The 24881-nt window shown below is 38.8% G+C and overlaps 1 protein-coding gene across 1 annotated transcript in view; it reads left to right on the plus strand.

The window, feature by feature from the left end:
• The window catches only part of PIEZO2 (piezo-type mechanosensitive ion channel component 2), a 478725-nt gene that overhangs the window by 312376 nt on the left and 141468 nt on the right, over nucleotides 1-24881 (plus strand). Inside the window, exon 8 of the mRNA XM_011983927.1 lies at nucleotides 22705-22867. Within this exon, the coding sequence (XP_011839317.1) occupies nucleotides 22705-22867 (163 nt within the window). The remainder of the gene's footprint in view (nucleotides 1-22704; nucleotides 22868-24881) is intronic.

Raw genomic sequence — 24881 nt, forward strand, 5'->3', positions numbered from 1 at the left:
GTGGCCGGATCTCAGCTCACTGCAAGCTCCGCCTCCCGGGTTCCCGCCATTCTCCTGCCTCAGCCTCCCGAGTAGCTGGGACTACAGGCGCCCGCCTGGATGCCTTTTATTTCTTTCTCTTATCTGATTAGCTAGCTGGAACTTCCACTACCATCTTGAAAAACAGTGGTGAATGTGGGCATCCTTGTCTTGTTCCCGATCCTAGAGGAAAGGCCTGTGGGTCTGTCCATATGTGGCTTTCATTATGTTGAGGTATGTTCCTTCTTTCAGGGTTTTTGGTACAGCATTTTAACAGCTTCTCCAGGTGATCCCAAAATATCCTACTTTGAGAAATACTGAGTTAAATGCTCTGTGTGCTGCAAATAAGCATAAGTTATAAAACTTGTATTTTAGAGAAGTTCAGGGATCACTGAGAAGATGATTTCTCTACACACAGAAGTATTGAATTAATATCAATTGAATGCAATAAGGCATGTGAAGGAACTTAGGTGAAAAATCATTAAAAAAATCATTAGAATGTAAGGGAATGCTCACCACTTGAATTAAGTAAGGAGTGAATGGTTGAGAGGAGAGAGCCCAATGAAGACATAACATGCTGAGGGAGGGCTTCCTGGAGGAAGCAGCATCATGAACCAGCAGCAAAGCTTGACTGTCTCTGTTGTCAATCTCAGCACACATTGAACTCATGCAATCATCAAGAAGCATCCACCAGACATTTAGGATTCAGCAGCTTGGAACTGATGGGGTGAGATGGAGCTCTGGGCATTAGCTAGTAAAGAAGGGAAAATGTATTATAAGACTGTCATGTTCTTACAGATGCTCAGACTCCAGACAGTAGAGTTTCTCTGAACATATGACCAGTATTGCCATCTGCGTGGTGCTATTATTGGCGTAAGGATTTATTATGAGAAGAACCAATATTTGAGTTCCAGACTCTCTCTGGGCACCAATATCTCACCCACTTTGCAATAATTCAGTAGAACTCATACCTTTATGTATATTTTACCTTCTACTTTCAGTTTTTCCAGGGTCATTTAGGAAACAATGGAAGGAAAACATGAATCCCTTAATTGAAGAAGCTGTTAAAATGCACCAAAATCCCCAACCATTTTTTAAAATAGGAATTTCTTCAAGACAGCAGCTCCATTTCTCATTCTGAAAAAGGTTTATTGTCTGATGTCCAAGTTAGTGGGCATCCAAATTGTAACAACTTTAAGTTGTTAGACTTGGGGAGATTTTTCTATTATTAACAAGCTTTTAAGAAGATAGGGAAAAGTTTGTATCAAATAATGCTTCAACATTCTATCTCAAACTGTTGAACTTTGAAGCTAAGTGAAACTTATGACTACATACAGGATTGGTTTTACCAGGAAAAGAAAAAATAAAAAGCCGTCATGCTATTTAGAGCTTGTCTAGGTTTATTCAATGCTAAGTTTGCCTTGGGGTAGCAATAGTTTATATGTTTAATCATCTTTTGCTTATAAAATCTCCATCAACCTAGTAACCTGGGGTCACTTTTGTCCGTGAGATTTAATAGTTTTTTTATGTTTTGCACAGGACAGATTTTTACCATAAATTAATTTTCTGTTAGATGTCACCGAAGAAAACAATAGTAAAATAGAAGTTAAAGACTTTATTCAACAGCTACACATCAAGAAGCCCCTTAACATCAGCTAGTTCTCTAAGCTGAAGTAGGATTGGAATAGGACAAGTGGAGAGAAGAGAGGAATATGTGGCTGTGATCTTGTCCAAGGTTATAGTTGTCTTCATCTGTAACTGCTGCAAAATCTGTAGTTGAAATGATTGAAAGATGATGCCAATGGTTTGTGCACTTTTCTTGAGGTGGTTGATGCAATCCCATCTGGCAGTTCTCGGAGCAATTCTTTTGAAAGCTATCTTTGTAAGCCTGGTGAGTTGTCTGTTAACTGCCTAATATGAGCTAAGCTTCGGGAGAGGAGATGATACAAAATAAATAAAGGCAGGGGGAGCAGAGAGGAAAAAAAGGAGGCAAATTGTTGGTCTAAGCAAGAAAATTGCATTGATTTTGATTTTTAAACATTAAACATGGGGAAAATGTGTGATTTTAAAAGTGTTAGTTCTGTTCTTTGTTGTAAAGATTTTAATCAAAAGTCTTTGTAGTTACTGTAGAAATGAAAACTGAGGAATACATAAGGATGTGAACATAGAAGGAAAACAAAGGTGGCAGAAAATGGCATATTTTTAAAAAGAATCCTTAAAATTATAGTGGCGATGCACACTCATTAGAAAAAAATCTAAATATTTCAGAAAAAAATAAAGAGCATAAAATTGAAAGGCTTCCTCCTTTAACTTCTTTGTATCTGTAATTCAGTTTTTGTTTTTCCACTAGAGATAGCTGATGTCAGTAATAGGTATCCTTCCAAACATGTTTCTATATATTTATGCATAAATGTATATGTATTTTCTATATATCTATGCATAAGAACATATACATAGGTCAGAGTGAGGTTGGGAGGGTGAGTCTTGAATGCATATTGCTAAGTGAAAAATCCAATCTGTGAAGGCTACATCTGTGTAATTCTATGTGTATGACTTTTTGGAAAAGAATAAAGAGATGGAAAACGGATCAGTGGTTGCCAGAAGTTTAGGGAGAGTGGTGGTGGAAGGTTGAATAGGCAAAGCACAGAAAATATTTTAGGGTGGTGACATTATTCCGCATGGTAGTGTAGTGGTGAATACGCAACACTATACATTTTTCAAAACCCATTGCACTTTATAGCATAAAGAGTATGCCTTAATGTCTGCAAATTAAAAACTAGCCAATTAGAGGTTGGAAGATCTCAGAATGGAACGTAGACTATGACCAAAAAAATGTAAGCATATAAAAAATGTGTTATTTCACTGAAGGTAGATGGAAGAAAGGTGCTCACTTAGGTAACTGGAAATGAGTGGTGATTGTATGACTAAAGACAAAAGGAACTGCATATAAGCACTGTGCTTTATTTGATTAGTTTCCTATAGAAGTACACGTTATCATTTTGAAATCACTATACATGTATAGAGTGATTAAACAAGTAAGTAGATGGCAGATGAGGCAGCAGGTGTCTTCCTGTTTGAGAGGGAGGTTACAGAGAAGCAACAAGGGAAGGCTAGAACAATATGATAACAGATTGGAATTGGAGTCATCATTATGAACTCATATTTACTTTAAGATAAATACAGATGATGATATGGATAAATATTTCTAGATCTGTGTATATGCACACATATTTTCTTGTTCTTTCAGCTGAGAGGGCCTAGAAGCAGTGAGGAGCAGTTGCCGTGAACACAGCTAGTGCCCACATCTTGGTTTCTAAATACCATTCTCCAATAAAAGGAACCAGGGCTCCTTGGAGAAATGGCTGATACTAGAGTTTGGTCAGGGTAGTGGTCAAAGATGTAATAATTTGAGGAACACAATAAATAAAGTCGTATTAGAGTATAACCTTGGGTATAAAATGCATATTGTGAGTTTATATTGATATAAGGAAATGATTGAATGAATAAATGGGAGATAAGAGGCAATTCTGTCCCATATGGAAGAATTCAGAATAATTCCTAACTTTCCACCCCATTGAGTGTGGACTGTGCATAGTGACTTCTTTCCAAAGTATAGAGTATGGAAAGTGGAGGCCAGGAGCAGTGGCTCACACCTGTAATCCCAGCATTTTGGGAGGCTGAGACAGGCAGATCACCTAAGGTTGGGAGTTTGAGACCAGCCTGGCCAACGTGGTGAAACCCCATCTCTACTACAAATACAAAAATTAGCCTGGCATGGTGGCGCATGCCTGTAGTCCCAGCTACTTGGGAGGCTGAGGTAGGAGAATCACTTGAACTCAGGAGGCGAAGGTTGCAGTGAGCCAAGATCGTGCCACTGTACTTTTCAGCCTGGGTGACAAAGCAAGAGTCTGTCTGAAAAAAAAAAAAAAAAGGAAGAAAGAAAAGACAGTGGAAGAAAAGAGCAACTTCATTTTAGAGACCTGACAAACACTCAGCCAAATGATCAAACTTAACAGCATCAGGTGTAAGTCATGTTAATAGCATGTATCCTTGAAATGGTGTGATGAGAATGGCACTTTACCCCTGTGACCTTTCTCCCTCAAATCCTTAACCCCTGTGTAACCATGAGAAAACAAACAAAGCAAAACAAAGGGACATACTATGGAATACCTGATGAGAACTTCGAATTGTGAAGCTCATCAAAAACAAGAAATATCTAAGAAGTCACAGCCTAGAGGTGCCCGTAGAGACATGATGATGAAACATAATGCAGCACTCTGCATGGAATTCTAGTGTGGATAAAGGACATTAGGTGGCTGGGCATGACCAGCACTCTGGGAAGCCGAGGTGGGTAGATCACCCGAGGTCAGGAATTCAAGACCAGCCTGGCCAACATGGTGAAACCCCGTCTCTATGAAAAATACAAAAATTCGCCAGGCATGGTAGGGGGTTCCTGTAATCCCAGCTACTTGGGAGGCTGAGGCAGGAGAATCACTTGGACCCAGGAGGCAGAGGTTGCAGTGAGTCAAGATCATACCACTGCACTCCAGCCTGGGCGACAGAGCAAGACGCTATCTCAAATAAAAATAAAGAAAAGGACATTATGTGAAAGCTAAGTTTAAAATCATGTGTCAGTATTGGTTTGTTAATTGTGACAAATGTACCATACTAACGTAAGATTTAACCGTTGAGGAAAATGGGTATAGAGAATTATCTGTAGTACGTTTTCAACTTGTCTGTAAATTTAAAATTGTTCTAAAATTTAAAAAAATACTTGAAATATATCTTGGAGCTTGTTTCATATCAAATATAGATATGGATATATAGATGATGGATTTTTTTATTATTTTAAATGGATGCATAGTATTCCATAATATACATATGTATCATAAATTATCTAGAAATCTAAATCTAAATTTCTCTGTCATGTTCATTTAAAATTCTATTAGCTTTGCACTATTACTGTTCATAGCCAACAAATATCCTTCAATAAACATGAAAGCATATATGCAATAACTTGTCTGTATCTAAGTAAAACATAAAACCTAAAGAAGTTTTGAAAAACTCCAGCAGAGAAAGCTGCAGATGGGAAACCAAGGCTCTGCACATATTAAGGTCTTGAAGGCCTTTATGTCACCTTCATGTTGCCTTTATTTTAAATACATTTTTCCCACAGATTATGGAGACTTGTATCTTGCTACTCTTGTAAATTATTCCCTGGCCCCAGATTTCTAGAGTAGTCTGTGGTTTATTTATGCAATGAAATACTACCCAGAAGTGAAAATGAACTATATTATATATGTGCATAAAATATATATATATATATATATATATATATATATATACGGTTAAATTCATATAACAATTGTATGTATTATTTATGGGTGCATACCTATGTAGAAAAAGTGAGTTAAATATTCACGGGAATGATACACACTAATCTCAGGATAAGGCTTGAGGAAGAAGGAAGGGGAGGAGCAAAAGAACTGTAGGCAAGGCTTTAGCCATGCCATGAAGTTTTAATTTCTTTTTCTTAAGTGTGCTGGCAGAACAAAATGTGGCAGAATGCGAATATCTGCTTCCTCTGAGCAATGGGTGTCTATGTGTATGTTTTATAAGTCCTATCATTACATTCAATTAAAAAATGGAAAGCCATTCACCATTCATGTCAGTCTCTTGTGTGGTTGGTAAATTATTGTGGGATTCTTTTTCCCTCTGATTCTTCAAAGTTTGGCTTTATATTGTTTGTATCTGCACCTGTTGATTGCAATTACATTTATCCCTCCCCTCCCTTTGTTTCTCCACACACTCTGTACTTTTTGAATTGGGTTGTTTCAGTTTAAGGAAGGCCATATTTGAAGATGAAAACTAAGCATATTTGAGGATGCTTGAATGAAAAAAAATTATCCCTTCAAGCATTCACCAAAATAATGCGCAGCTTCGATTCTTTTATTTTTCACATGTTCTAGATAACAGATGGCACTTTAGGGCTATTAGCAGTATGTGTGAGAAAAAAGTCAGGACTATATGTAGTGATTCTCTTAAATACTTCCATTGTTGAGTGGACAATTTAAGTCATCATAGTTGTGAAGGGAATAAAAGAGAAGTGGCAGGTTGCTTTTGTTAGAAGTAATCTCCAAAATATGAAATAAGAAAGTAACAGAAAATTTCCTACTTTTACAAAAGTAAACAATCCGAAAGCTCAAGTTAATTGTTCTTAATAAAAACAAAAATGCTAAGACATAAAAATAATCTTTTCTGTCTAAAAAGAGAACCTAGACATTTCAGCAAACCAGTGCAAATTCTTTCAAACTGTCTACATCTACCTATTCAGTACGTTATAATGGAATTGATGTTACTGGCAAGAGCTCTAAGATCATAAAATATCTTAAATACTTTCTGAATCATGAAAGAAAAAGTTATATCATTTTCAAATCATCTTAGTAGTAAGAGATATTCTATTTGTTTTAAAATAGCAGCCTGTATAATGTCTAAGAAGTTCACAGACTTCAATCTAGCTGGGTTCCAAAAGTTTGTTGAGCCACTGATTTTTCTGGGTTAGATATAAACGTTAATTTCCAAGTTTAACTTATGAAAGTTAGTTGAATCCACAGTAGCAGACTTCTATTTGTTGGCTGTCTTTTGGTTCGTACTCCCTTTTAGAGACTTGGCAAGTGGACATTCATTAGCCACTTAGTGCACCCCAACCTATACACAAAATTGCAAAGGGAAGCATTGATAACATCTAACAGGAAGTGTAGTGAGCTGGCTCCTGCAGTCCCATTCTTTAGTCCACAGGTTCACTCCTTCCCGATCTATGAAAGCTGATTCCACTAGACTGATTGGAGTCCAGCACACACTGGCCTGTTTCCCTCCATGCTTTCCAGGGCTGGGACTTAGCAGAAAGGAGCCAGTGGCCTGGTGCTCCAGCATTCCTGATCAAGGAGCTTCTCCAACTAAGTGTCAGGGCCCCTAAGACATAATAGGAAGTTTGTTTCAGTGTTTCCTCAAAGGTATTTTTAGGCATCACTACCCTGGAAAAGGGAATTTTAATTACTATCATTGGTTATAATTTTATTAGGAGGTAATTTTAAGAATACCAATTTTATTAGGAGGAGACGTTTCCGCTATTTATTTCCAATATAAAGCTGTAGAAAAGGTTAGTTAGGGATGGGTAAGCCATTGGCAAGAGACGATTGACAGTATTCTGACTTAATGCTCTAAGTCACTGCTATCCCAAGTAGCAGATCAGTGCTGGTCCATGAATTGTTTGAAACAGGTTTTCAACAAGTTAAATGCAGAAACTGAGAGAAGGCATTTAAAATTTATATAGCACAATGACATTGTGGTAACATGCAGGCATATGATCATTTTCTACTAATTATTATTTTCTGTTACATTCACAAATGTATTGATCTACAATGAATAGCAATTTTTAAAGGCTCTCATGGCTTGAGAAACACATTTTAGAAGGTAATAAATTTGTTATAAAATGTATTTTCATTACAACATGTGTAATTTTGATTTTCTCTGACATAAATTTATATTAGCACTATTGCGTTTGTAATCAATGACATTAATCACTTTTAAATTTACAAATAATATAAAAAGAAAGTAAAAAGAGAACAAGGAATTTTTCTGAGATTCTTTGGTAAGAATTCAAGAAAGACAAAAGTGTGGAAGAAGATGAAAGAGAATGTATGTTCACCTGAGGTCTATGTTGTAAATGGTGAGAGACAGGGCACAGGATGGTGCTATGGGTAGAATCTCTGATGGAAAAGGTGGAGGTGGGTGGGGCTGATATGTGACTCCTATTTCCTGGTTCCAGCAACCTGGAAAACTTCTAGGTTATATCTGAAATGAGGTAAGAAGAGAGAAAAATGAGGCAAGATATAATTATTCATTTTAATGTATGAGCTGGTTACAAATAAAATATTTATAATTCATATTGTGTTTCTATATAGTAAGCCTTTGATAAAAATATTATTTTAATCAGAACATTCTACTTCTAGGTGGGTAGGTAGATACCTTTATGCAAGTATATATGCATATTAGTAAGGCAGGTGTTAAAAAGTTATGTGAAGTGTCCTAACTAGCTATCCTCCTATAATCAAAGAGAAAACTAGAGAAAATATATGAAACAACTGTTTTCAGACACTGGGCGATTGGAAGTGGGGGTTTATGATGGCTGAGAGAAGGGAAAAAAGCAGGATAGGCTAAAGGATTTTTCCAGCTTTCTACCTGGAAGAATTTACCGCACATTATATGGGGAAGGGAATCCAAGCTGAGCATGGTGGTCTTGCTGAGCTGAAGATGAGAATTTGGAGAGAATGAGGAGGCTGACATTTGTGGCACAGAGTAATGGAGAGGAGAAAGACAGAAAGAGCTCCAGAGATCTTCAAGGAGTCACCCAGACACTTTAGCTGAATTCTAAGCTGTGCATGCATAGGTAAGACTCCATGAAGTCAGACAAAACAAAACTCCTGAGGAAAGAACAAAAATCGAGGAACTGTAAAGTTAGTAACTACCAGAGCTCATATAGATCAGAGAAAATATTTTAGCTTTGACCAGAGTGAAGAATTCTTCTACTCTACTGAGGCTGAGCTAGTCACACCATGAAGGTTACTGCAGGCCCATCACAACAAAACTATGAACAAGCCTACTAGGATAAAGCTGATGCAAGTAACTTAACTTGCTGCCAGTACAAAACTCAACACTTTTTAAATGACAACAAAATCGAGACACTCGATAATGTAAAAATAACAATGTTCAGCATCCAGTTGAAAATTTTTAGACGTGAAAAAGCAAGAGAAAACTCAACCAATGAAAATCAAACTACAAGTGAAACCTCCTTAAAACAACTTTTTAAAATATTTTCAAGATTAAAGAAAATAGACATAATGAAAAAAATGGAATTTATAAAAGAGAACTGATGGACAAAAAGAACAAATGAAAGTGAAGAACTACAAAAATACCGTAGCTGTAATAAACAATCTACTGAATGAGCTTAAGAGCAAATTAAATACCGCAGAAGAAAAGATTAGATGAACTTGAGGATAGAATGATAAATCCTACCCAAATTGAAGCACAAGAAGAAAAGAAATTGAGGAAGAAAAAAAAAATACTGAACCACATAACCTGTAGGACAGCTTCAAGAGGTTTAACACAAGTGTAATTGGAGAAAGATGTGAGCATAGATAAATGTATATTAGGAAATAACAGCCAAATGTTTCCCAAATTTGATGAAAAATATAAACTCCCTGGTCCAAGAAGTTTAACAAACTCCAATCTAAACAAAAAGAAAGTCCCACGAAAACACAATATAGTTAAAAATTTGCATATCAGTGATAGAGAAAAATATTTAAAACAGCCAAATAAAAAGACACATTATGTGCAAGGGAACAATGGTAAGAATTATCACACTCTTCTCACCAGAAATGAATGCCATTCAAAAAGCAATAGGATAACATTATTAAAGTTGCTTCTCAAAGGGAAAAAAACTATGAACCTATAATTCTGTATCTGAGGATGTAGGTAGAAGAAATGAAGGTGAAATAAAGATATTATTAGACAAGAAAGACTGAGAGAATTTTGCACCAGCAGACCTGCAGTATGCAGATATTAGAGGATGCTCTTCAGACTTAAGGAAAATGATTTCAGGTAGACGCTTAGCTCTACAAATTAAAAGCTCTTGAAATGAGATTTACCTTTTCTCTACCTCTGTATGAAGTTTTGTGAAGATATTATGTCTTCATGTAAGAAGCTGCAGCAGTTTCTTGTGACCAAGAGAGAACAAGCATGAAGGTGGACACCAATGATGCATTGAGGACAACATTGAGAAAACACTTGTGTGATTGTGTACTGAATTAGCTAACCTGGAACTGCTCATCTTTGGATTTTTTGTTGAGTGACATGTTTAACATTAATAGAGCAATCAACATTAAAATCTGATCAAAGAAACAGGCAGTTTCACATCCTTCATAGCTGAGTCTTTGGAATACATTGGCAACGCTTATATTATATCTTCAGCATTATTCTTTGCATTGATTAGTAACTGAAATCTAAAATCTTTAATTCTTTTTTATTTTTGAATAGATATTCATTAGAATAATGAAAGAGAAAATTTACATTTTAAGAATTCCTAAAAGGAATTACGTTTTTAAAGACTGCCTTTTTATCCAAAAAACAGTATACCATTTATAAATGTTTAACTGTATATCATACAAATGCCTCCAGTTTTATCCAAATCCACTGTTAAATTACCCATGTAATTATTCCAGTAGAAATCATTATACCTTTTTATTGTTAATTTCATTAGTGCTTTACTGGAAATAATGTAGATGTACTTAAATGCAGTTCTCAGAGTTTTTGTTATGACAATTAAATGGAACATTTCCATATTATTTGGGGGGGCGGCGATGTGTGTACTTACTAAGTTTAAAGTGTAACAGAAAATTATTAGCCACTAACAACATAGGTAAAATAAATGGCCATTAGACTTACTTTAGGGCATGCTTTTCAATGATTTCAATGACAACATCCTTTTTATTTCTATTTCCATTAAAATGAAGCCAATAATTCGGTTATATATTCTAACCGAAAATGAGACTGTGAAATGATAGCCCTTCTAGTCTTGGACAACAGAATAGTTGACAAAAGTGATTCATTGACGTGAAGCAAAATGGTAGGGGACACCCATGAAGGATGCTCTAAACAAATATTTTGAGACTAATATGAACATACAATACTGTATGTAAATGAAAATTCCAAATGCATATCTTAGTTACTATCCTCCATCAAACTTACTCAGTTAAATGAGGAGTACAGATGAGATAGAATTTTTAGTGATTTAGCGGATTCTCAGTATGCAATTCTTATTCTTTCCATTCCCTTTCTGTTATATTCCTATGTTACTATTGATCCTGTGACTGTTTTCAAATCAACACAAATAGCTACTGAAGGCTTTCTCTGTGCACGAATTCACCTAGAGTAAATCATTTTGATATTTCCCTAACCAAGAATTCCCAGGAAAATACTGGGTATACACAAGTGTATATTCAGGACATATTCAAGGCTATACATAGAGTTTGTTCAGCTTCATTCACCTGCTATGAAATGGGCTACATATTAACTTCTTATTAGTTTCTTATTGTAAATCACCTTCCCCTCAATTCCTTTTAAAGTCGTGCTGAATTCAACATCATTGAAGATCAACATGGAGTACTAATCAAAGTATTTCAAGAAATTTCTTATATCTAATCTAATAGTATTTTGGCAGAACAGAGATGACAAGGAACATGAAGTATGACTACTTCTTTAAGGGTATAAATTGTGATTTCTCTGTCCTTGTTGATGTTCCAGAATCTGTTTAGTCTATTTATCTGTATTTTTTTCAAGGGACAGAGAAACAACTCAAAAAATAAGAAAAAAGTATATACTTTATTCAGCTTATGTTGTAATCAGAATAGGTTATGAAGGAAAACATTTAATTCAGGTAATAGACTTCATAGAAACATTGTAAAGTCCTACTTTTTTTTTTTCTTTTCTTTTTTGATGGAATCTCGCTCTGTCGCCCAGGCTGGAGTGCAGTGGCACAATCTCGGCTCACTGCAACCTCCGCCTCCTGGGTTCAAGAGAGTCTCCTGCCTCAGCCTCCTGAGAAGCTGGGATTACAGGCGCCGCCACCACACCCGGCTAATTTTTTGTATTTTTAGTAGAGACGGGGTTTCACAGTGTTAGCCAGGATAGTCTCGGTCTCCTGACCTTGTGATCCACCCGCCTCGGTCTCCCAAAGTGCTGGGATTACAGGCGTGAGCCACCATGCCCGGCCGTAAAGTACTACTCTTTTGAAGAATGTTTCTGTCTTGTTCAATCTTAAAACACGAAAAAATAAAATGAGGCCACGGAAGAACTTCAGAAGGTCATAATCAAATTGTCTTATATAGTGTATAAAAATATGGTCTGTAAGTTTTTTATAAACAAAATTGTGCCTTATAAATATTTTACACTCTGCCTTTTCCTATACCAGTGTCATGTATCTAGCCTTAATAAATGGACATTTTGGTATAATTTCATTGGTTTTATATTTAATGTTCATTTAGTTATGTTTAAGAGATCAAATCTCACCTCAAACAACTTTTAATAGAGTGTTTTAATTCTATTGTCAAATTGGTGTTCATTGTATTTGATATTGCTTAAAATATCTAGACAAATAGGGTGGGATTTTTTTTATAAGGGAACTCTCATTAAAATGGTGTTTGCTGGGATGAGATTTAAATAGCAGGTAAAATATTAGTTTCTACTAATAAGAGAAAAGAACTGTCCAACTGACTTTAACTCAATGCTTCCCAAACTTTATTTATTTTATTTATTTTTTTTGAGACGGAGTCTCGCTCTGTTGCCCAGGCTGGAGTGCAGTGGCGCGATCTTGGCTCACTGCAACCTCCGCCTCCTGGGTTCAAACAATTCTCCTGCCTCAGCCTCCCAAGTAGCTGGGACTACAGGCGTGCGCCACTACGTCCAGCTAATTTTTAGTAGAGACGGGATTTCACCATGTTGGTTGGCCAGGATGGTCTCGATCTCTTGACCTCATGATCCGCCCGCCTCGGCCTCCCAAAGTGCTGGGATTACAGGCGTGAGCCACTGCGCCCGGCCAATGCTTCCCAAACTTTAATGTGTATATAAATCACTTGAGTGTCTTGTTGGAATGCAGATTTTCATTCAGTAGGTCTTGGGTGGGGCCCAAGATTCTGCACTTCTAATGGAAGAAGCTCTGAGGGACAAGGTCCTAGAAAACCCGCACCATTTATAATTGTGCCATGCCTAATTTTATTCCTCTGCTTCATGAGCCCCAACATACCCTTCAATGTTTTAAAAATTAATAAAACTGCAGCTGAAAAGATAAATAAATAATTTGGTTCTATGTATTAGTTTATATTTGTGCAAAAAAGCAAAAATACAAATTATTCCAGTAGTTACCAGATCTGGAAATATCAGACATGGATTTCATTGAAATCCTCCCAAAGACATAAATTACGTATTCATTTGAAAACTTACTGACTCATTTTGCCTTAACTTGACTTCTTTAGTGATGCACCAATTTTTTTCCTTTTGCATGTTGTCAATACTATATAATGATTAGTGGAGAAAATCTATAGATTTTTATTGGGTATTTAGGTGTTGCCCCTATTGTTTTGTAAACGTAATTAATTTTCTGATGAACAGTTGTTTTTATAAAAGTCTTTGAAAACATTTCTGATTATTTTTGATTGATAATTTCAAGTAATCATTCAATCAAACATTTTTGATTGATAGTTTCAGTTACATTTTGCAAAATTATTAGTAAAGCTACTACTAGGGTTGCCATTATAATAATCTGAACATGACCCATGTATAGAAAACTTGTAAGTGCTTTGGAAGCATCTAAGAAACATTATTTAGGTCCTGAAGGAGTTTACAACCCATTTCAAGCCACGAGACACAGAAATATAAAAGAACACTAATGGCATAAGACATTGTGATCTGTGGTTAAATGAGAATTACAGATACTAGGTTCACCAAAATGTCAGCCACACACAGCATGGGAGGTGGGTCTGGGGATGGAGAGGCTTCAGACTGGCAGAGGTTGAGGCAGGGGTGGAGAGAGACAATTGACAAGGAAGCTCCTGCTGATGAAGAGCTGAGCACTTCCAGCATGAGACTTACGTGTCTGCTAGGCAGGGAGTCTTCCCAGCTCCTGCCTAGTGGGATTTGATCATAACTGCAGCCCGGTACCTGTGGTGTGTTTCCCGCACCTCCTTTCTCCAAATGGGAGTTTTTATTGCACTGATAATGTTTCCACTCCACTGACGTATGCTGGGTGCAATTTTGCAGACCTGTAAGGAGCGAAGTACTGAACTGTAAGAGAGGACCAAGCATCACCTAGGCCTCCACCTCGTGAGCTGTATAACTGGGTAGAAATTTGGAATCGTTTTTCTTGGAGAGGGAGAAAGTATGTTCTATGTGTGAGAAGAAAGTGTGCATAAATATATAGACTATAACTATAATGTACCATCAGAAGACTGTCCTTCTTCGTTTGTTCCTCAGTAAGAGCACTCACAAATATTATCTAGGTACCTTGCTATTGAAACAACAGATGTATCATTCTAGCTTGAACTATATGCATCTGTACTTTTATACAAGGAAGAAATTGATATCTATCACGTAAGAAATCTAGTGGCCCTGTAGCTTACAATCCAAAACAAGTGTATATAGGATATTTTCAAGCCCCATTTCAGCAATAAGTTGAAGTGTCATGAAAAGCATTTCAAAAGTCGTATGCCTTTCATTTCTGATCTTCACATTACCTCTTCGAGATACGTTATTTACTAGCCTCATTTTCCAAATGAGGAAATTGAGGCATAAAGTGGTTAAATGCCCTACTGAGGGTCACATAGGTAATCATTCAGGCAGGGCTCGAATCCATGTCTGGATTACCGTTCTTTTCATTTATCCCTGTAGCCTCTGATTTTAAGTTTATTCTGAGTTCATGTTAAGGCAATTTCATTTAAAAGATGTGCTTTAAAATCAAAATACTAAGTAGAATATGTGCCACTTGAATTTTCATTTTTTTAACGTTTAAAAATAAGATCCATGTTTTGTTGCCATTAGATTTATGCCATTAGGATGGGGAAAGGGTGGGGAAGAGATGCAAGAAACAGAAAAGTTAATTATTTTTAGTGCCTGGCCATTTTCCCCACAATTAGTTTTATAAGCTGCTGCAGGGTACCTATGTCTGCTTAAAGAATTAAATCCCCAGGGACCATGTGTGGGTAGCTGCAGTTGTTGCTAGCTTTGTATCTTCAAACATAATTAATCAGTAAGGTTGAACTCTTTCCCCTGAACCAGGACTCGCTTACGGAAACACAGCTTCCTCCCCCTCTCAAGGCTGCTTGTCATGTGTTCCTCGGTCTCAGTTGAGCCCATGAGTGTGTCTCACTGGCCAGTCATCATGGCCACTGATCCACTTGGCTCCTGGTGTCTCATGAACTTTCTGAATACTCTGCCTGGGAATTCCCATGGGGGCCCAGGACGCTTGGAGTCTGTCACCAAAGCCAGGGAAAACGGTACGAGAATAGGAACGGCTGAACACCCTGGGGGCTGACAAGGCGTCCATCTTGACTGAGGCTTCAACAAGCCTCCTCTCTTTTGAGTGTGGTTTCTGTGTTTGAGTCTAGTGTCTGTATTTTGGACTGAAATTCTCAAACTTCCTGAAATACATCTGCCTCTTTGGGGCTACTTCCCTTTACCATTTCTTCCTCCATTAATTTCAATTAAAGGATGTGGGGTTAAAAATGAGAAGATTATTAAAAGATGTTTCCTCTAGAAAATGATTTGTCCCCAAATATTCCTTTTATGCTAGTTGGAAACGATATATTTCCTGGCTTCCTAAAGGATTGGAAGCTGTCTTGGACTTAGGACTCTGAGCCCTTGAGGAAAAAAAGTTAAGTATGGAGCCAGGCACGGTGGCTCACCCCTGTAATCCCAGCACTTTGGGAGGCCGAGGCGGGCAGATCACGAGGTCAGGAGATTGAGACCATCCTGACTAACACGGTGAAACCCCGTCTCCACTAAAAAAATTCAAAACAGCCGGGCGTGGTGGCGGGCACCTGTAGTGCCAGCTACTCGAGAGGCTGAGGCAGGAGAATGGCGTGAACCCGAGAAGTGGAGCTTGCAGTGAGTGGAGATCGCACCACTGCACTCCAGCCTGGGCAACAGAGCAAGACTCCATCTCAAAAAAAAAAAAAGTATGGTGTCCCGCCTCACACCTATTAGGATGGCTACTCTCAAAAGCATAAAATAACAAGAGTTGGCAAGGCTATAGAAAAACTGGAAGATTGTGCACTGCTGGTGGGAATGTAAAATGGGGCAGCACTGATGGAAAACAGTATACCAGTTCCTCGACTAAAACTAGAATGGCCCTATGATCCAACAGTTTCACTTATGGCTATATATTGAAAAGAATTGAAAACAGGGTCTTGAAGAGATACTTGTTCACCCACGTTCATAACTGCATTATGCACAATAGTCAGAAAGTGGAAGTGCCATCGACAGATGAATAAACAAATGGGACATATACATACAGTGTATGTACATATGTATGTATATGTATAGACAATGTATATATAATGGAATATTATTCAGCCTTAAAGTAGAAGGAAATTCTGACACTTGCTACAACCTGAATGACCCTTCAGGCCATCATGCTACGTAAAACAAGACAGTCACAAAAGACAAATATTGGATGGTTCCACTAATATAAGGTACCAGGTAGTCAAATTCATAAATATGGAGTATACAGTGGTGGTTTCCAGGGCCTGGGAGGAGAAGGGAATAGGGAGTTTTTATTTAATGTGTACAGAATTTTAGTTTTGCAAGATGAAAAAGTTCTGTAGATTGGTTTCACAACAATATGAGTGTAATTAATACCACCGAACTATGTCCTTAAAAATGTTTAAAATGGCCTGGGCGCAGTAATCCCAGCACTTTGGGAGGCCGAGGCTGGCAAATCACCAGTTGCAGACCAGCCTGGCTAACATGGTGAAATCCCGTCTCTACTAAAAATACAAAAATTTAGCTGGGCGTGGTGGCGCGCGCCTGTGATCCTAGATACTCTGGAGGCTGAGGCAGGAGAATCGCTTGAGCCCGGGAGGCGGAGGTTACAGTGAGCCGAGGCCCAATGCAATCCAGCCCGGGTGACAAGAGTGAGACTCTGTCTCAAAAAAAAAAAAAAAAAAAAAAAAAAGATCAGTTTTATGTTATGTGTGTTTTGCCTCAAATAAAGATTTTTTTAAGTGTGCTGTTATTTTCAGTATTACGTATTTCTTGCAAATGGCTGGGATCCTGTATTACTAGAGACCGAGCAGATGTGGTCTGGAGCACACCTGAAAACAGGTGGAGGTTTTATAAATCTGCCAACATGTGCGAGCAGAAACAAGTGCCCTGCCAATTCATAATCACCACATGTTGTCAGATGTTATGGGTGCTTCGGAGAGAGAGAAAAAAGTGCAAATAAGTGCTCCATGAGGAGTGGAGGGACGTCTATAATGAGTGCATGGAGGCCCCCAGAGCCGAAAGAATTCACCCTGCGCCGGGCCCCAGGCGGAAGACTCATCACAGTGCTGCGATGAGTGACGCTTCTGTTGCCGCAATGTCCTTTTTCATCCCAAAGCATGGAATGATTTTTTTATATAACTTTTATTATAGTTTCAGGGTACATGTGCAGGTTTGTTATATCCATACATTGCATGTTGCAGGTGCACAGATGATTTCATCACCTGGGTAATAAGCATAGTACCCGATGAGTGGTTTTCCCGCCTCACCCTCCTCCCACCCTCACCCTCAAGGAGGCCCTGATGTCCTGTTATTCCCTTCTTAGTGTCTGTGTGTACTCAGTGTTTAACTCCCACTTACGAGCGAGAACAGCAAAGCATGGAATGAATTTTTATACATAATAATCTGAGTAAAGTGCAGTTGAAGGATCTTGGAATCATCCAGGGCTGCTTCATATTTTGTTCCTATTGGATATTTGAGTCTCATTGTTTCTTCCTTATAAATGTGAATTGTCCGTTTAAAAACACTGGTGTTGGCCGGGCGGGTGGCTCACGCCTGTAATCCCAGCACTTTAGGGAGGCCGAGGCGGGCAGATCACGAGGTCAGGAGATCGAGACCATCCTGGCTAACATGGTGAAACCCCGTCTCTACTAAAAATACAAAAAATTAGCCAGACGAGGTGGCCGCGCCTGTAGTTCCAGCTACTCGGGAGGCTGAGGCAGGAGAATGGCGTGAACCCGGGAGGCGGAGCTTGCAGTGAGCTGAGATCCGGCCACTGCACTCCAACCTGGGCGACAGAGCCAGACTCCGTCTCAAAAAAACAAAAAAAACAAAAAAAACAAACAAACAAACTAGTGCTATCTCTGGACCATATACTTTTATTTATTGCTTCCTTCAGAAGGTAAAGTTCAAAATCCTTGTTAATAGCCAGTAGAGAACAAATAACTATCTGCTGTGTGTGACCTAAGATATACTTTAGGTAAATAGAAGTGTATTTTTGTTGCCTTTCTTACACTTATTCTGTGTTCTTAGTTAATAAACTGGGGCACTAAAATCATGGATATTGGGATTCAAGCAGCAGTGATTTTTCTCTGAAAGTTCCAGAATTTGCTTGTGTATCTGCAGTTTCTTACCTTTCTCTTTTTTAAAAGCAGGAACTTTTCCATCTTTTAATCTCTGCTCCAACCATAACCGTGATCACCTACTTACTCTCACTGTATTTAATTCAGTTTAAAAAACTTACCTTTAAAGCCTTCCATGCCCTAAGCACTGCTATAAACGCAAGATGACAAGACATACACCCTTTTCGGATGGCATTAGAATAAAAATGGGCAGCAAAACAAGCACGTAAACTAAAAAAATAGCAGAAATTCAAATTATGACTACAAATATTGTTGTGGAGGCATAGGGAAAATTGATTCTAAGAAGGAGAAATCGTAATCATTTCCTGGAGATGGTTACTTTGGAGCTAGACCTAGATGATGCCAAGGATGTTAACAACCAGCAACAACAAAGAGATAGGAAGAAACATGAATGAAGTGTGCTGGGAAATGGCTTCAGGGTATTGGCTAATATTAACTATAAGGAATATCGGGCCTGAAGGAAAGAATGAAGAAGAACCAATGCTTACAGCAAAACTTAATTAGCGTGAAGGTTCAGATGATAGGCCATGGACGTAATGTAATTATGCATCCTGAACAGCTGGTATCCTGTGTGACCCCTGCAGTATTTTGGAATGATTGAGGTATCTGGAAGGAATACAGTAATATGCACATATTATGGGATTGCACTTGGAGTTGGGGGCTGGAGTTATCCTAAGAGGTATCAGAGAATCTATGAAGCTCTGCCTGTCCTATTTCTTGGATCTTCATTGCCAAGGAGTGGGTGAAGCTCACCTGGTACATATACCCCCAGTTCTTGATTTGGGGACTCCAGAGAAGTCATAGCTACTGAAAAGCCTCCTGGTAAAACGAGGAATAGCAACACCAAAGGGACTGAGATTTTATGGTAAACCCCAAATAGTCCAGCATAACCAAGGTTTTTGTCTGAGAGAAAGAAAAGGAGACCAGGTTGCTGAAGACCTCAGGGATGCTTTTCTGGGACTCAGGGCTTTTCTCCAGGAAGTGGGGGAATAGGGAGTAGTATGAGGAGGGTGGCGTAGAGAACATGAACTTTCCCAAGGAAACTCTGGCAGCTGTCATAATGTGGAGGGAAGAGAAATTAGAGGTAGGGAGACTGTCCTTGGCGTATTAATTGTCCAAGAAGAGAAGTGAAGATGTCTTCTATGGACAGAAATGCTGGCCATGAAGCAGCGGCCCAGACAGACCAGGTTCCAAAGTGGGAGTGTGGGCCCCAAGGGTCTGATGCGTCTCTGCTGGGAACTGATCCTCACCTGGGGGCCTATCTTCAGCTATCTTTTGGGAAATAGAATCTGTGAGTTCTTAAGCATTTAATATAAGATCTTCTAAAACACTGTCCTTTCTTTTTCATATACTTGCGTCCTCACCCCACCCATCAACATTATTAGATTTTATTAGGAAGGGAAAGCTCCGAGACATTGAGTCGCTTACCAAATACATTCGTACACGTTATCAATAGAACCAGGCCTAGGATCAAAGATACACAAAAGATATTCCAAATGCATGGAAGAGAAAAACTTCATCTTTATCTTTTTATTTCCAAATAAGCAGTCCATTGGGATGTGCTGCTCTGTAATTGTGTCATTGTATACTTCTCAAGCCAAGAGATATTTCTATGGAGAGATTTAAGACAGTCAGGAGGAGTGCCCATCCCCACCACCCACTGAAAGAGAGGGTTTCTGTGACACCTTGCTCTGCCCAAGCTAGCACCGGCCTTAGTGTAGGCAGAGTAGCTCCTGGAGAGCAGGTGCAATGGTATCAGTTTCTTTGTACTGTGAATATCAAGATGCAATCCTGGGAAGCAAAGGTTGAGTAAATTAAATAATTGTTGGATGCTGTGTAGTATCCTAGAATTGCATGCCAGAAAGGATGTGAACTGCAAGTACAAATTTCTCATCTCGCATATGAATCCTTTCAACAGTATCTAGTTTCTTTAGAAAATTTAAAAAAAGAGAGAGAGAGAGAGAGAGAGATGCCAGGCATAGTGGCTCACACCTGTAATCCCAGCACTTTGGGAGGCCGAGGCAGGCGGATCACAAAGTCAAGAGATCATGACCATCCTGGTCAACTGAACAGCTGGTATCCTGTGTGACCCCTGCAATATTTTGGAATGATTGAGGTATCTGCAAGGAATACAGTGACATGCACATATTATGGGATCGTACTTGGAGTTGGGGGCTGGAGTTCTCCTAAGAGGTATCAGAGAGTTTATGAAGCTCTGCCTGTCCTGTTTCTTGGATCTTCATTGCCAAGGAGTGGATAAAGCTCACCTGGTACATATAGCCTCAATTAAATCCTGTCTGTACCACAAATACAAAAGTCAGCTGGGCATGGTGGCGTGTACCTATAGTTTGAGCTACTCAGGAGGCTAAGGCAGGAGAATCGCTTGAACCCAGGAGGTGGAGGTTGCAGTGAACTGAGATCGTGCCACTGCACTCCAGCCTGGCAACAGAGCAAGACTCTGTCTGAAAAAAAAAAACAAAAAACCAAACAAAACAAAAAAGGAGACAGAGAAAGAAATCTTAGATTTTATAGTATTCGCATAGCTCGATTAAAAAACCGTTCTTATAGGAGACAACAATCTGCCACTGGTTAGCTTCTGCTCATTTTTTTTAAGTCTGTACGTTGCTAGTACAAAATCTAAGTCTGACTCTTCAGTGTTAGTGTAGGAATGTGCAAAATCAGTTTGGAATCAGTTATGATATCAGTGGTAAGGTATGTAATGTCTGTGTGGTATGAAGCATTTAGTTCACTTTACCAACAGCTACAGAAAATTACAATTAAAATTCTGTATGGGACAAAACAAGTATTTTAAACTGAGAGTTGATGAGGTTAGTTCTAGCATATGTGCCAGGCGCGGAACAAGAAGGACTCAGTAGCTGGAAGAGCTGCCACTTAGATTAACCCAGCTTGTCTAGCTTGTCTGATTTTATATCAAAGGGCTTTTTCTGTGTACTTTATACAAGAAATTTACATTTTAATCTAGGGCTGCAAAAAAGATTTTCAGAAAGTTCTACCATTCTAAGTGGGACATAACTTTTTTCACTCGGGAAATTGTTATTTCAAACGCTAACTCCAAAAAAAAATCTGGAACTTAAGAAAAAAATATTTTATAATAAGAACAAGTTATGGTATAACTTATTTATTTCTGATAAAACTGAAGAAAGTTAGTTTAATTTCTATTTAGCCTACTTTAAAATCTGTGTTCATCAATACACTAATATTGCACTCGCATTGTGATAGAAAACAGCATTCACCCTGAGAGATTTTACAAGTGAAGGGCATGCAGCCTTTGAAGATCCTATAACTGAAGAATGTAAGATTAAAAATTAAAGAAAATTCACATATAAAAGTTGCAAACAGTCTGGGTGCAATTGTTCACACCTATAATCCCCGCAGTTTTGGAGGCTAAGGTGGGAGGATGGCTTGAGCTCAGGAGTTCAAGACCAGCCTAGACAATATAATGAGACTTTGTCTCTACAAGTAATTAAAAAAAATAGTTGGGTATGGTGGCATGCCCTTGTGTTCCTAGCGACTTGGGAGGCCCAGGCAGTCAAGGCTGCAGTGAGCTGTGATCAGCCTGGGTGACAGAGCGAGACCCCATTTCAAACACAAAAAATAAATAAAAGATGCAAACAGTAGAAAGGTGTGAAACTCACTTAACCTGTAAAGTTTTATGCATTTAGTAGAGTATTTTCTTAGAAAAATTGCCCATCAAAATGAATTTCTAAATGAGTCATATTTTACACGGTTTTCCATTATATAATCAGACACATGCTGATTGGTAGAAATCAGCATAAAAATAAACCATTTCAAAATGTAACAGACTCAAAGTCATATTTCAAAGAAAATGATTAATTACTATGCTTTGAAAAAATCATATTGCTCATAAATGATATTTGACAGAAATATATCTTACAGAAATTTTACTATATAATATTTGACTTTCATGGCTAAACTGAAGAAGTATCTCCAGTTTCAATATTTGCCCAATAATGTCAACACTAGCTGAGTAGCTAATGCTGAACCCAGCCAAAAACAAAATATTTGCTCATTTAGCCAGACTAGTAACATGTTACCACATGCTTGGCATTTCTATAATGCAGGGTTTTAATAGGGCTGATTTATAATTGAAACAAATTTCTATTAGATGTGCAAGAATTTAGTATTAGCTGGATTTTCAAACTGATGTAAAGATCATCTGGTCAATGTTGATGTCAATTTTATACGTACACATATGATTTCAGAATGTATGTATTATATGCATATTATACATGTCTACATATGTTCTTTGAAGATGTAGTTACATATACAGAAGGATAATTGAAATATCTACAGTAGAATGGATCAACCTAGGAATAACTCACGAATGTATCAAACACAAGGTACTTTTATTCAACGTTGGAGACATATAGCTTATTGCATCTTTTAAGCATTTTTCTTTGTTTTTTAACAGGTTGTTTGGTATCAAGTCAGTAATTCAAACGGACTGTTCCAGTACTTGGAAGATCATAGTAAACCCGGACCTGTCATGGTACCACCACGCCAACCCTATCCTCCTGCTGGTGATGTACTACACTCTGGCCACTCTGATCCGCATCTGGCTGCAAGAGCCCCTTGTAAGGACAAAAACGTTTTCATGATCTTGTCTGCAAAGTAACCTAGAATCTCCAGGTGAAATGATTCACTCCTGTTCTCTACTGACTAATCAATACTCTATTCCAACACAACTCTCGTGTTCTGGGTATGATGTTTTAATTCTGCAAAGAGTATTAAGTGAATATAAATATTACCAGACCAAATACTAGCTTCCCTTTACTAATACCACAACGCACAATGTGCTGGTAAGAATGGCAGGTGGTGAGAGGAATGGAAGACTCATTTTTGCTGATCACTTTAGTGTAATATGCCGTGTTGTTGTCATACATTATCTCATTTAATAAACCAAATAACTCCGATCAATAGACTAGGTATTATACCCATTTACACATGAGGAAAATGAGGTTAGAGATGTCAATTTTTCTAAAATCACACATTTACTGGGTGGTACAAATCAGATTCTAATCCACATCTGACAACAAAGCTCGGTCCTTAGAGGCACACACCCCTGTTATCAAGGCGGCTGGTGTTTCCTGTATCTCCTCCAGCCCTCTTAGCCTGTGAAGATGTGGGAGTGACAGTTCAGCTCTCGGTGGTGCCTGTTGCCTCCTGAGTATCCCCTTGTGAGGGATGGGGATTTGGATATTCCTTCCAGCACAACTGCGGGTGTTTATTCCCTATGAAAATATGAACAAGGACACAGCATTTCTGAGGGGAGGACTGAAGCCTGGGTGGCTTCTCTTCTCTCTTTTCTCCTTCAGTGACAGAAAACATCAGCCTGATTTTCTTTACCCTAAATGACTGTCAGGAGCCCAGTTGCAAGGTGGCTTATTGACACATGAAGGAGACAAGCTGTGTAGACAGGGTCGCCGCACCTTTTCACGCCCCACCTGCGGGGAACCCCACAGCTGGGGACCGTTCTCATGAGCATGGCCCAGCCTGAGTCTCTGCATTCCAGTCCCGCCTCCTCCGAATCGCTCCTAGCCTGGGGCCCTGCAGAAGCTCCCCACTTTCTCTGTTCTGTCTTTATACCCGCAGACTATTTCCACACGTTCATCAGTCAAGCCAGTCTATGAGTGTTTATGGAAGGCCACCTGGGTCTAACACTGACCTAGGGGCCGGCACAGAGCAATGGCCTCAGTAGGCAGGACCCCACTTAGAGAACTGTGCATTCTAAAAGAGAAAAATCGGTCCAAGAGAAGCACACAGGATGTGAATCAGATAGGGACTAAAACTGCGGGAGGCACATGCCTCCGGTCGTCCCTGACAGAAGCGCCACCTGCAGAAATGAGGATGGTGCTGTCTTCCTCCTCTGTGGTACCTCCTCCCCATCTCAGGGGCTAACATCCATCTGTGGGATTCAGGTCTCAGAGGCCATCCTTGTTAGCAGGGTTCTCGTGGATCATCTTTCTTTTAGGCCACCAATGACAGTTGTATAGTAACAAAATGATTTATGGGTGGTAAGGAATCCCAGTCATGTTCTGTTATATTTTTCTTCAATTCTCTTCTAAAATTTGACTGTACCAGTAGAATCATTAAAATCGTGTCCAATTCCTCCACAAGCATGCATATGTATATGTGTATATTCACAAATAAAAACATGTACATAAAAAATTAAAGATATATATATTTTTTTTGAGATGGAGTTTCACTCTTGTTGCCCAAGCTGGGGTGCAATGGCGTGATCTCGGCTCACTGCAACCTCTCCCTCCTGGGTTCAAGCAATTCTCCTGCCTCAGCCTCCTGAGTAGCTGGGATTACAGGTGCCCAACACCACACCTGGCTAATTTTTTTGTATTTTTAGTAGGAAGGGGTTTCACTGTGTTGGCCAGGCTGCTCTCAAACTCCTGAGCTCAGGTAAATAACTCGCCTTGGCTTCCCAAAGTGCTGGGATTACAGGCGTGAGCCACCGCAATGGGAACTATTTCTGAACAATGTCTTACACATTACGGAGATTACTTTAAGGCTTTCGAGTTATTACGATTTCCCAGCCCATTTGCTTTCTCTGGCATATCCCATGTCATCTCTCAGATA

Source organism: Mandrillus leucophaeus, unplaced genomic scaffold (genome assembly GCF_000951045.1).
Source record: "Mandrillus leucophaeus isolate KB7577 unplaced genomic scaffold, Mleu.le_1.0 Scaffold257, whole genome shotgun sequence".
Classification (NCBI taxonomy): Eukaryota; Metazoa; Chordata; class Mammalia; order Primates; family Cercopithecidae; genus Mandrillus; species Mandrillus leucophaeus.